This window comes from Chiloscyllium punctatum, chromosome 15 (assembly GCF_047496795.1).
Source record: "Chiloscyllium punctatum isolate Juve2018m chromosome 15, sChiPun1.3, whole genome shotgun sequence".
Taxonomy (NCBI): Eukaryota; Metazoa; Chordata; class Chondrichthyes; order Orectolobiformes; family Hemiscylliidae; genus Chiloscyllium; species Chiloscyllium punctatum.
The window spans coordinates 5,840,085-5,853,672 of NC_092753.1; the positions used below are offsets into that span (position 1 = coordinate 5,840,085).

General features: G+C 53.0%; 1 protein-coding gene across 1 annotated transcript in view; it reads left to right on the plus strand.

Moving 5' to 3' along the window:
* Window positions 1-13,169: 13,169 nt before the first annotated feature.
* The window catches only part of LOC140485891 (guanylate cyclase soluble subunit beta-2-like), a 49,570-nt gene continuing 49,151 nt past the window's right edge, over window positions 13,170-13,588 (plus strand). The window contains exon 1 of the mRNA XM_072584338.1: window positions 13,170-13,452. Coding sequence (XP_072440439.1) covers window positions 13,450-13,452 — 3 coding nt within the window. The 5' untranslated portion in view covers window positions 13,170-13,449. The remainder of the gene's footprint in view (window positions 13,453-13,588) is intronic.

Genomic DNA, 13,588 nt, shown 5'->3' on the forward strand with positions numbered 1-13,588 from the left:
ATTCTCTGTTCCCCACACTGTCCCATTCCCTGTTCCCCACACTGTCCCATTCCCTGTTCCCCTCACTGCCCCATTCTCTGTTCCCCACACTGTCTCTTTCCCTGTTCCCCACACTGTCCCATTCCCTGTTCCCCACACTGTCCCATTCCCTGTTCCCCACACTGCCCCATTCCTTGTTCCCCACACTGTCCCATTCCCTGTTCCCCTCACTGTCCCATTCCCTGTTCCCCTCACTGCCCCATTCCCTGTTCCCTACACTGTCCCATTCCCTGTTCCACTCACTGCCCCATTCCCTGTTCCCCTCACTGCCCCATTCCCTGTTCCCCACACTGTCCCATTCCCTGTTCCCCTCACTGCCCCATTCCCTGTTCCCCTCACTGCCCCATTCCCTGTTCCCCACACTGTCCCTTTCCCTGTTCCCCTCACTGCCCCATTCCCTGTTCCCCTCACTGCCCCATTCCCTGTTCCCCTCACTGCCCCATTCCCTGTTCCCCTCACTGTCCCATTCCCTGTTCCCCTCACTGCCCCATTCTCTGTTCCCCACACTGTCCCATTCCCTGTTCCCCTCACTGCCCCATTCCCTGTTCCCCTCACTGCCCCATTCCCTGTTCCCCACACTGTCCCTTTCCCTGTTCCCCTCACTGCCCCATTCCCTGTTCCCCTCACTGCCCCATTCCCTGTTCCCCTCACTGTTCCATTCCCTGTTCCCCTCACTGCCCCATTCTCGGTTCCCCACACTGTCCCATTCCCTATTCCCCACACTGTCCCATTCCCTGTTCCCCACACTGCCCCATTCCTTGTTCCCCACACTGCCCTATTCCCTGTTCCCCACACTGTCACATTCCATGTTCCCCACACTGTCCCATTCCCTGTTCCCCTCACTGCCCCATTCCCTGTTCCCCTCACTGCCCCATTCCTTGTTCCCCTCACTGCCCCATTCCCTGTTCCCCTCACTGTCCCATTCCCTGTTCCCCACACTGTCCCATTCCCTGTTCCCCTCACTGCCCCATTCCCTGTTCCCCTCACTGCCCCATTCCCTGTTCCCCTCACTGTCTCTTTCCCCGTTCCCCTCATTGTCCCTTTCCCTGTACTCCACACTGTCCCATTCCCTGTTCCCCACACTGCCCCATTCCCTGTTCCCCACACTGCCCCATTCCCTGTTCCCCTCACTGCCCCATTCCCTGTTCCCCACACTGCCCTATTCCCTGTTCCCCACACTGTCACATTCCCTGTTCCCCACACTGTCCCATTCCCTGTTCCCCTCACTGCCCCATTCCCTGTTCCCCTCACTGCCGCATTCCTTGTTCCCCTCACTGCCCCATTCCCTGTTCCCCTCACTGTCCCATTCCCTGTTCCCATCACTCTCTCTTTCCCTGTTCCCCACACTGCCCCATTCCCTGTTCCCCTCACTGCCCCATTCCCTGTTCCCCACACTGTCCCATTCCCTGTTCCCCACACTGCCCCATTCCCTGTTCCCCACACTGTCCCATTCCCTGTTCCCCACACTGTCTCTTTCCCTGTTCCCCACAATGCCCCATTCCCTGTTCCCCTCAATGCCCCATTCCCTGTTCCCCACACTGTCCCATTCCCTGTTCCCCACACTGCCCCATTCCCTGTTCCCCTCACTGCCCCATTCCCTGTTCCCCACACTGTCCCTTTCCCTGTTCCCCACACTGTCCCATTCCCTGTTCCCCTCACTGCCCCATTCCCTGTTCCCCTCACTGTCCCATTCCCTGTTCCCCTCACTGTCCCATTCCCTGTTCCCAACAATGTCCCATTCCCTGTTCCCCTCACTGCCCCATTCCCTGTTCCCCACACTGCCCCATTCCCTGTTCCCCACACTGTCCCATTCCCTATTCCCCACACTGTCCCATTCCCTGTTCCCTTCACTGTCCCATTCCCTGTTCCCCTCACTGCCCCATTCCCTGTTCCCCACACTGCCCCATTCCCTGTTCCCCTCACTGCCCCATTCCCTGTTCCCCACACTGCCCCATTCCCTGTTCCCCACACTGTCCCATTACCTATTCCCCACACTGTCCCATTCCCTGTTCCCCTCACTGCCCCATTCCCTGTTCCCCACACTGACCCATTCCCTGTTCCCCACACTGTCCCATTCCCTATTCCCCACACTGTCCCATTCCCTGTTCCCCTCACTGTCCCATTCCCTGTTCCCCACACTGTCCCATTCCCTGTTCCCCTCACTGTCCCATTCCCTGTTCCCCTCACTGTCCCATTCCCTGTTCCCCACACTGTCCCATTCCCTGTTCCCCTCACTGTCCCATTCCCTGTTCCCCACACTGTCCCATTCCCTGTTCCCCACACTGTCCCATTCCCTGTTCCCCTCACTGCCCCATTCCCTGTTCCCCACACTGTCCCATTCCCTGTTCCCCTCACTGTCCCATTCCCTGTTCCCCTCACTGCCCCATTCCCTGTTCCCCACACTGTCCCATTCCCTGTTCCCCTCACTGTCCCATTCCCTGTTCCCCTCACTGCCCCATTCCCTGTTCCCCACACTGTCCCACTCCCTGTTCCCCTCACTGTCCCATTCCCTGTTCCCCTCACTGCCCCATTCCCTGTTCCCCACACTGTCCCATTCCCTGTTCCCCACACTGTCCCATTCCCTGTTCCCCTCACTGTCCCATTCCCTGTTCCCCACACTGTCCCATTCCCGGTTCCCCTCACTGTCCCATTCCCTGTTCCCCTCACTGTCACATTCCCTGTTCCCCACACTGCCCCATTCCCTGTTCCCCTCACTGTCCCATTCCCTGTTCCCCTCACTGTCCCATTCCCTGTTCCCCACACTGTCCCATTCCCTGTTCTCCACACTGCCTCATTCCCTGTTCCCCTCACTGCCCCATTCCCTGTTCCCCTCACTGTCCCATTCCCTGTTCCCCCCACTGTCCCATTCCCTGTTCCCCACACTGTCCCATTCCCTGTTGCCCTCACTGTCCCATTCCCTGTTCACCCCACTGTCCCATTCCCTGTTCCCCCCACTGTCCCATTCCCTGTTCCCCCCACTGTCCCATTCCCTGTTCCCCTCACTGTCCCATTCCCTGTTCCCCACACTGCCCCATTCCCTGTTCCCCTCACTGTCCCATTCCCTGTTTCCCTCACTGTCCCATTCCCTGTTCCCCACACTGTCCCATTTCCTGTTGCCCTCACTGTCCCATTCCCTGTTCCCCACACTGTCCCATTCCCTGTTACCCACACTGCCCCATTCCCTGTTCCCCACACTGTCCCATTCCCTGTTCCCCACACTGCCCCATTCCCTGTTCCCCCCACTGTCCCATTCCCTGTTCCCCACACTGTCCCATTCCCTGTTGCCCTCACTGTCCCACTCCCTGTTCCCCACACTGTCCCATTCCCTGTTCCCCTCACTGCCCCATTCCCTGTTCCCCACACTGTCCCATTCCCTGTTCCCCCCACTGTCCCATTCCCTGTTCCCCACACTGTCCCATTCCCTGTTCCCCTCACTGTCCCATTCCCTATTCCCCACACTGTCGCATTCCCTGTTCCCCTCACTGTCCCATTCCCTATTCCCCACACTGTCCCATTCCCTGTTCTCCACACTGCCTCATTCCCTGTTCCCCTCACTGCCCCATTCCCTGTTCCCCTCACTGTCCCATTCCCTGTTCCCCCCACTGTCCCATTCCCTGTTCCCCACACTGTCCCATTCCCTGTTGCCCTCACTGTCCCATTCCCTGTTCACCCCACTGTCCCATTCCCTGTTCCCCCCACTCTCCCATTCCCTGTTCCCCCCACTGTCCCATTCCCTGTTCCCCTCACTGTCCCATTCCCTGTTCCCCACACTGCCCCATTCCCTGTTCCCCTCACTGTCCCATTCCCTGTTGCCCTCACTGTCCCACTCCCTGTACCCAAAATGTCCCATTCCCTGTCCCCCTCACAGCCCCATTCACTGTTCTCCACACTGTCCCATTCCCTGTTCCCCTCACTGTCCCATTCCCTGTTCCCCACACTGCCCCATTCCCTGTTCCCCTCACTGCCCCATTCCCTGTTCCCCTCACTGTCCCATTCCCTGTTCCCCCCACCGTCCCATTCCCTGTTCTCCTCACTGTCCCATTCCCTGTTCCCCTCACTGTCCCATTCCCTGTTCCCCACACTGCCCCATTCCCTGTTCCCCTCACTGTCCCATTCCCTGTTCCCCCCACTGTCCCATTCCCTGTTCCCCACACTGTCCCATTCCCTGTTGCCCTCACTGTCCCATTCCCTGTTCCCCCCACTGTCCCATTCCCTGTTCCACACACTGTCCCATTCCCTGTTGCCCTCACTGTCCCATTCCCTGTTCCCCCCACTGTCCCATTCCCTGTTCCCCACACTGTCCCATTCCCTGTTGCCCTCACTGTCCCATTCCCTGTTCCCCCCACTGTCCCATTCCCTGTTCCCCTCACTGTCCCATTCCCTGTTCCCCTCACTGTCCCATTCCCTGTTCCCCACACTGCCCCATTCCCTGTTCCCCTCACTGTCCCATTCCCTGTTCCCCACACTGTCCCATTCCCTGTTCCCCTCACTGTCCCATTCCCTGTTCCCCACACTGTCCCATTCCCTGTTCCCCTCACTGTCCCATTCCCTGTTCCCCACACTGTCCCATTCCCTGTTCCCCTCACTGTCCCATTCCCTGTTCCCCTCACGGTCCCATTCCCTGTTCCCCACACTGCCCCATTCCCTGTTCCCCTCACTGTCCCATTCCCTGTTCCCCTCACTGTCCCATTCCCTGTTCCCCTCACTGCCCCATTCCCTGTTCCCCACACTGTCCCATTCCCTGTTCCCCTCACTGTCCCATTCCCTGTTCCCCACACTGTCCCATTCCCTGTTCCCCTCACTGTCCCATTCCCTGTTCCCCACACTGCCCCATTCCCTGTTCCCCACACTGTCCCATTCCCTGTTCCCCTCACTGCCCCATTCTCTGTTCCCCACTCTGTCCCATTCCCTGTTCCCCACACTGTCCCATTCCCTGTTCCCCTCACTGCCCCATTCTCTGTTCCCCACACTGTCCCATTCCCTGTTCCCCACACTGTCCCATTCCCTGTTCCCCTCACTGCCCCATTCTCTGTTCCCCACACTGTCCCATTCCCTGTTCCCCACACTGTCCCATTCCCTGTTCCCCACACTGCCCCATTCCTTGTTCCCCACACTGTCCTATTCCCTGTTCCCCACACTGTCCCATTCCCTGTTCCCCACACTGTCCCATTCCCTGTTCCCCTCACTGCCCCATTCCCTGTTCCCCTCACTGCCCCATTCCCTGTTCCCCACACTGTCCCATTCCCTGTTCCCCTCACTGCCCCATTCCCTGTTCCCCTCACTGCCCCATTCCCTGTTCCCCTCACTGTCCCATTCCCTGTTCCCCTCACTGCCCCATTCTCTGTTCCCCACACTGTCCCATTCCCTGTTCCCCACACTGCCCCATTCCCTGTTCCCCACACTGTCCCATTCCCTGTTCCCCACACTGTCCCATTCCCTGTTCCCCTCACTGCCCCATTCCATGTTCCCCACACTGTCCCATTCCCTGTTCCCCTCACTGCCCCATTCCCTGTTCCCCTCACTGCCCCATTCCCTGTTCCCCTCACTGCCCCATTCCCTGTTCCCCACACTGTCCCTTTCCCTGTTCCCCTCGCTGCCCCATTCCCTGTTCCCCTCACTGTCCCATTCCCTGTTCCCCTCACTGCCCCATTCCCTGTTCCCCTCACTGTCCCATTCCCTGTTGCCCTCACTGTCCCATTCCCTGTTCCCCACACTGCCCCATTCCCTGTTCCCCTCACTGTCCCATTCCCCGTTCCCCTCACTGTCCCATTCCCTGTTCCCCTCACTGTCTCTTTCCCTGTTCCCCTCATTGTCCCTTTCCCTGTACTCCACACTGTCCCATTCCCTGTTCCCCACACTGCCCCATTCCCTGTTCCCCACACTGCCCCATTCCCTGTTCCCCTCACTGCCCCATTCCCTGTTCCCCACACTGCCCCATTCCCTGTTCCCCACACTGTCCCATTCCCTGTTCCCCTCACTGCCCCATTCCCTGTTCCCCTCACTGCCCCATTCCTTGTTCCTCTCACTGCCCCATTCCCTGTTCCCCTCACTGTCCCATTCCCTGTTCCCCACACTGTCTCTTTCCCTGTTCCCCACACTGCCCCATTCCCTGTTCCCCTCACTGCCACATTCCCTGTTCCCCACACTGTCCCATTCCCTGTTCCCCTCACTGTCCCATTCCCTGTTCCCCTCACTGTCCCATTCCCTGTTCCCCACACTGTCTCTTTCCCTGTTCCCCACACTGCCCCATTCTCTGTTCCCCTCACTGCCCCATTCCCTGTTCCCCACACTGTCCCATTCCCTGTTCCCCACACTGCCCCATTCCCTGTTCCCCTCACTGCCCCATTCCCTGTTCCCCACACTGTCCCTTTCCCTGTTCCCCACACTGTCCCATTCCCTGTTCCCCTCACTGCCCCATTCCCTGTTCCCCTCACTGCCCCATTCCCTGTTCCCCTCACTGTCCCATTCCCTGTTCCCCACACGGCCCCATTCCCTGTTCCCCACACTGTCCCATTCCCTGTTCCCCTCACTGCCCCATTCCCTGTTCCCCACACTGCCCCATTCCCTGTTCCCTACACTGTCCCATTCCCTGTTCCCCACACTGTCCCATTCCCTGTTCCCCTCACTGCCCCATTCCCTGTTCCCCACACTGCCCCATTCCCTGTTCCCCACACTGTCCCATTCCCTATTCCCCACACTGTCCCATTCCCTGTTCCCCTCACTGCCCCATTCCCTGTTCCCCACACTGCCCCATTCCCTGTTCCCCACACTGTCCCATTCCCTATTCCCCACACTGTCCCATTCCCTGTTCCCCTCACTGCCCCATTCCCTGTTCCCCACACTGCCCCATTCCCTGTTCCCCTCACTTCCCCATTCCCTGTTCCCCACACTGTCCCATTCCCTGTTCCCCTCACTGTCCCATTCCCTGTTCCCCACACTGTCCCATTCCCTGTTCCCCTCACTGCCCCATTCCCTGTTCCCCACACTGCCCCATTCCCTGTTCCCCACACTGTCCCATTCCCTGTTCCCCACACTGTCCCATTCCCTGTTCCCCTCACTGCCCCATTCCCTGTTCCCCACACTGCCCCATTCCCTGTTCCCCACACTGTCCCATTCCCTATTCCCCACACTGTCCCATTCCCTGTTCCCCTCACTGCCCCATTCCCTGTTCCCCACACTGCCCCATTCCCTGTTCCCCACACTGTCCCATTCCCTATTCCCCACACTGTCCCATTCCCTGTTCCCCTCACTGCCCCATTCCCTGTTCCCCACACTGCCCCATTCCCTGTTCCCCTCACTTCCCCATTCCCTGTTCCCCACACTGTCCCATTCCCTGTTCCCCTCACTGTCCCATTCCCTGTTCCCCACACTGTCCCATTCCCTGTTCCCCTCACTGCCCCATTCCCTGTTCCCCACACTGCCCCATTCCCTGTTCCCCACACTGTCCCATTTCCTGTTCCCCTCACTGCCCCATTCCCTGTTCCCCTCACTGTCCCATTCCCTGTTCCCCACACTGTCCCATTCCCTGTTCCCCACACTGTCCCATTCCCTGTTCCCCTCACTGCCCCATTCTCTGTTCCCCACACTGTCCCATTCCCTGTTCCCCTCACTGTCCCATTCCCTGTTCCCCACACTGTCCCATTCCCTGTTCCCCTCACTGTCCCATTCCCTGTTCCCCACACTGTCCCATTCCCTGTTCCCCTCACTGTCCCATTCCCTGTTCCCCTCACTGCTCTGTTCTGGTCACCTCTCACTTGTTATTTTCTTTCTAAAAGCTTAATTTACTGTCAAACGCTTGTCCACAGCCTGAGGTCATGGAAGGTGCCATAAAATGCACATTATTTCTTCCTTTAAAGACATAAACAACCACAAAATCGGTTGGATTTTTATTACAGCTAATAATTAGTTTATGCTGATTCAACTGAGACAATGTATGCATGGGAATTAAGTTACATTATTCTTTCGGTTGGACAGGCTGACTGGAGGGATTCTGAAGCTCACCTCCACTGAATTCGATCAGCTGGGCATGGCGGAGATTTGGACAGTTGAGGATATGTGCTGTTCTATTTAATTTGACAGATTTTCCCTTATGAAAGAAGGATTCCAGACACGGCAAAAGTGAGGACTGCAGATGCTGGAAGCCAGAGGTTAGATTAGAGTGGTGCTGGAAAAGCACAGCAGGTCAGGCAGCATCCGAGGAGCAGGAAAATCGACGTTTCGGGCATCAGCCCTTCATCAGGATTCCAGACAGGCCACCCCAGCCCTCCAGTATTTGTTATTGTCTGTCGGCCTGTGCAGCAGATACAGACAGAAGGAATTGCTCCTTTACTCTTCAGCAAGAGTCTGCTTTTGAGGTCAGTCACATGTGAAAAGACTTCCTGTAATGATTGATTCCACTGGATTATGCTCCCCTGGGCATTTTCCGTAATCCTTTTCCATCTATTTTCACTCCACGAACCTGAGAGGGCAATCAGATGCCCTGTGCCCATTCACCCCCCCCCCCCCCCTCCTGACCAGACTCCTGAGGAGGGTATGCCTATTTGGGAGAAACCACCAGAGCCCAAAGGTGTGTGGTCGAGGTTGGGTACACACAGTGTGTAGAGGGCAATTAGTAGCAATCCACATTCCCCCAATTATCGGCACATTCGTGGCGCCTGGAAAAATAGGTTAATGGAGGATAAATAATGGACAAAAAAATCGTCCCAAGCTCTGAGTGTTGTGGTGAGTTGGGTGGCAGAATTGGGCGAGATGGTTGGCGTATAGAGTCATAGAGTCATAGAGATGTACAGCATGGAAACAGACCCTTTGGTCCAACCCGTCCATGCCGACCAGATATCCCAACCCAATCTAGTGCCACCTACCAGTACCTGGCCCATATCCCTCCAAACCCTTCTTATTCATATACCCATCCAAATGTCTTTTAAATGTTGTAATTGTACGAGCCTCCACCACATCCTCTGGCAGCTCATTCCATACACACACCACCCTCTGTGTGAAAAAGTTGCCCCTTAGGTCTCTTTTATATCTTTCCCCTCTCACCCTAAACCTATGCCCTCTAGTTCTGGACTCCCTGACCCCAGGGAAAAGACCTTTTCTATTTACTCTATCCATGCCCCTCATGATTTAATAAACCTCTATAAGGTCACCCCTCAGCCTCCGACACTCCAGGGAAAACAGCCCCAGCCTGTTCAGCCGCTCCCTGTAGCTCAGACCCTCCAACCCTGGCACCATCCTTGTAAATCTTTTCTTGAACTTCAGAACCACCTTGCTACATCAGGTCCACCTTTCTCAAGCATTGTGGTGAGACTCTCTCTAGGAAGGGGTGTATTCTCAGTGGATACTCGTTATTACTTTGTTAACAGTCTCTCTCTACACGGGTTGCCATCTTACCAAACCCACCACACAAACTCGACATGGAAACCAGAGTAAGTTCTTGGTGGGTTCCGCTCACCGCTGGCTCCAAAAGACCTCCGCACTGGACACTAGGCACCATCACCTTGGGTACACTCAGTGGGTACTTTCCACACATACAGCCACAAGCATGGCATCCAACGTGTGCCACCCTTTAAGAATCAAGGCACATCCCCAATCCACTTACAGGACAAAGTTTGGGAGAAGATTTGTAGCTCGGGTGCTCGTTGCTGTGGTTCTGTTCACCGAGCTGGGAATTTGTGTTGCAGATGTTTCGTCCCCTGTCTACACACATATACACACATACACACACACACACACACACACTTACAGGACACTTCCCACACTTCAGCCCAGCACCTGGAGCTGCACTGGTAACCTTCATTGTAACCCTGCAGCAAGGATATTGTGTGCTCAGGGATTGAGCCCATAGGCTGGAGCAGGCTGTCTCTCCAGCCCCTTACTTTCTGTCAGAGTGCCCCCTTACTCTGAGCCTAGCTGGTTACTCACAGTATCCCCGTCTGGCACTGCCTTGTCTTGCTTTTTTGTGTTTGCATCCCCCCCCACCCCCCCCACCCCAGCCAGAGATAACAGGCTCATAATGCTTCTGACTTTCCACCCTGTTTAATGGTGGTCGTCCTGGTCGTCAACAGACCTTTATCACGTCAAGGGATAGCCTTTGCTCAGGGGACCCTGAAACCGTAGATTAGGGCAGTCTTGAAATGCACACAGGTAGACACACACGCACACAGAAACATACACACACAAAAACACATACACACACACATACACAAACACACATATACACACACACACAGACACACATACATATACACACAAAAACACACATACACTCACACAAACACACATACACACATACATACACAAACACATACACACACACATACACATACACACACATACACACACATACACAAGCACACAGACACATACACATAACAAGCACACATACACACACAAGCACACATACACACACACATACGCACACATACACACACAAGCAGAAGCACACATACACACACATACACACAAGCACACATACACGCACACAAGCACACACACACATACACACACAGACACAAACACACACACATACACACATACACAATCACACATGCACACACACAGACACACACACAAGCACACATACACATACTCACATACACACAAACACATACACGCACACACACACATACACACACAAGCACACATACACACACATATGCACACACACATACACACACATACACAATCACACATACACACACACAAGCACACGTACACACACACATAAGCACACATACACACACAAGCACGCACACACACATGCACACATACACACACAAGCACACATACACACGTACACAAGCACACAGACACACACAGACACACACACATATACACACACACATGCACACACAAAAGACACACACATATACATAGGGATGCACATATAGCCACATGCACATATTCACACATGTAACCACACACACATATACTCATGCACACACGCACACACAAAAGGTACAGACCTATACACAGGGATACACATATAGACACACACACATATTCACACAAATAACCACACACACACACACACTCACAGACACTCACACGCACACAAGCACACAGACACACACAGACACACACACACATGCACACTCTCACACACAGACATACACAGACACACACTCACAGACACAGACACAGACACACACACACACACACCTTTGCAGTATTGGGGAGTAAATAGAGGGTATGGATCACCTTCCATTCCCACCCACCTTGAGGAATGGGTATCCCTACACCTTTCTTAGTTTTGTCTCAAGTTTAAACATAGTGATTGTGGCAATCCATTGGTTTGAACTTGTTTAAGTTCCCAACAGGAAATAGAAAGTGTGGATTCTACAGATGGCTTCATTTCAGTATTCGCATTCAGGGGAGGGCACTCTGCTTATGGTTATTTAATATAGAACAGTCCGAAGATTTCAATATAGGACAATAATGTCTGCCAGGAACAGCACCAGGTGTATTAAATTAGAGGGTGCCAACCCACTGTTGAAGCTACAAAACAGGACTACTTGAATGCAAAAACACACAAGTACATTATTAACTGCTCTCTCTTCCAGTCCTGTCACCTTTAATAACTTATGCACTTATACACACAGATCCCTCTGCTCCTAGACCCCCTTTAGAATTGTACTCCCTATTTATATTGTCTTTTCATATCCTTTCTACCAAAGGGCATCACCTCACACTGAGGTGGATTGAGCCTCATCTGCCACCTATCCGCCCACTCCACCAATGCCTCAATATCCATTTGAAGCTCGACATTGTTGCCTTCACAGTTTTTTATGCTTTCAAGTTTTGAATCATCTGGAGACTTGGAAATGTCCCCTGCACTCCAAGATCTCTCTCATTAATATAGACCAGGAAAAGCGAAGAGTCTTGATGCCAACCCTGGAGAACTCCATGACAAAGCTTTAACCATTAATCTCTGTTTCCTATCACTCCGCCAATTTTGTATCCATGTTGCCTCTGTCCTGTTTATCCCACTAAATAACTTTTCTCACAAAGCTGTTGTGTGCCACACAATAAGTGCCTTTCCAAGTCCATGCCCGTCACACTTGCAACATTATCTCCTTCAATTCTCTCTGTTACATTTCAAAGCAATCCAACAATTTAGAGTTGGACCCGAAACGTTGACCACAGATGCTGCCAGACGTCCTGCGTTTTTCCAGCAGTTTCTGTTTGTGTACGGACGGTGAAGAAACTGCTTTCACAAAGAGTAATTCCGTAGAGAAAAGCCTGCACCTCCATACATTGAACACACGATGGCAGCACATCCGAAAGCTCTTCTGCAGATAAGAGACTTTTTTTTGTCACTTGGGGAAAATCTAACCTGATCACGATATAACAAAAAAAATGGTGTTACTCACAGCTGGAGCAATATATCAGTTCACAAGACGGTGCTGCAATGACTTATATAACTACGTATCCCATTAAGTACGATATAATGACAATTAATATTAAAAGTAGTTGCAATTTGTTCTATATAAATACACGATTACAAGTAAAATACAGCCAAATTGTATTACTTCGATATCATTTATATATTATTAGAAACTGCAATATATCACTATAATATTTTATAGTTGTGGTTTTGTAGACATTGAATGAGCGCTGACATTTTTCACGTAGCATAATTTAATATTTTATTTCTAATATTTTTAATACTTATGGCTTTTCGATAGCATTACACAAATGCAGAGTCACTCAATTGCCTATTTAACTGTAACATTTTTCTTTGTGTTTTTACCGTAGCGTTGTTTGATTACTGTGAGTGTGAGCATTATAATGTTGGCATTTTGTAGAATGCTACTATATTATTATAGCACGGTAGTGTAACTGCATTATTGTATGGTCACATGCAATAAGAACATTTTATTGTAATATAACATGGTCACAATAGTTGCCGAATTTGATTAACGTTGTATGGTTTTATGCAATAATTTTGACAAGAACTGAAGATCTCGTGTAGTTTGGTTTTGGCTGTTACGGGAAGTTTCAGGCTGGAAATATCTCTGTCGACCTGGGAGCAAACTCCACAGTCACTTCCAGGCTCCCTCCCACCCCACTGTAATAGCAGATGTCCATGCAGTGACAGGGCTGACTTTGGCACGGATTTGTTAACGAGGAGCGCGGGGATGATGGTGATCTGCGAGGGACAATCTGAACAGCTTGAGGAAGGACGTGTGAATTGAGGGGACTGTTCCTTCTTACCATAACGAGGTGCTCCTAGACCCCCTTTAATTTCTGCTGTAAGACAGTTCTCACTGAGCTAGCTTGTCCCCCGCCTGGAAGTGGCCATCCAGAGGGTCTAGACTGAGGAGGAGTCGGAGGCAGTCGGTATTAGACAGGAACTGTGCTGAGCTCACATCATTGAGACTGGGATCATAAGCTGCCAGAACTGTGGACATGGTAAGTGAATGGTGACTCCCAGCCTCAGTGAACTTGCCCACTCCCACCCCATCTGATCTGATCCTTTCCCCAATGCTGAAAGACCCCCCCCCCTCTCTCTTTCTCATAACATTGCTGTGTTTTTCCCTTTCCCCTC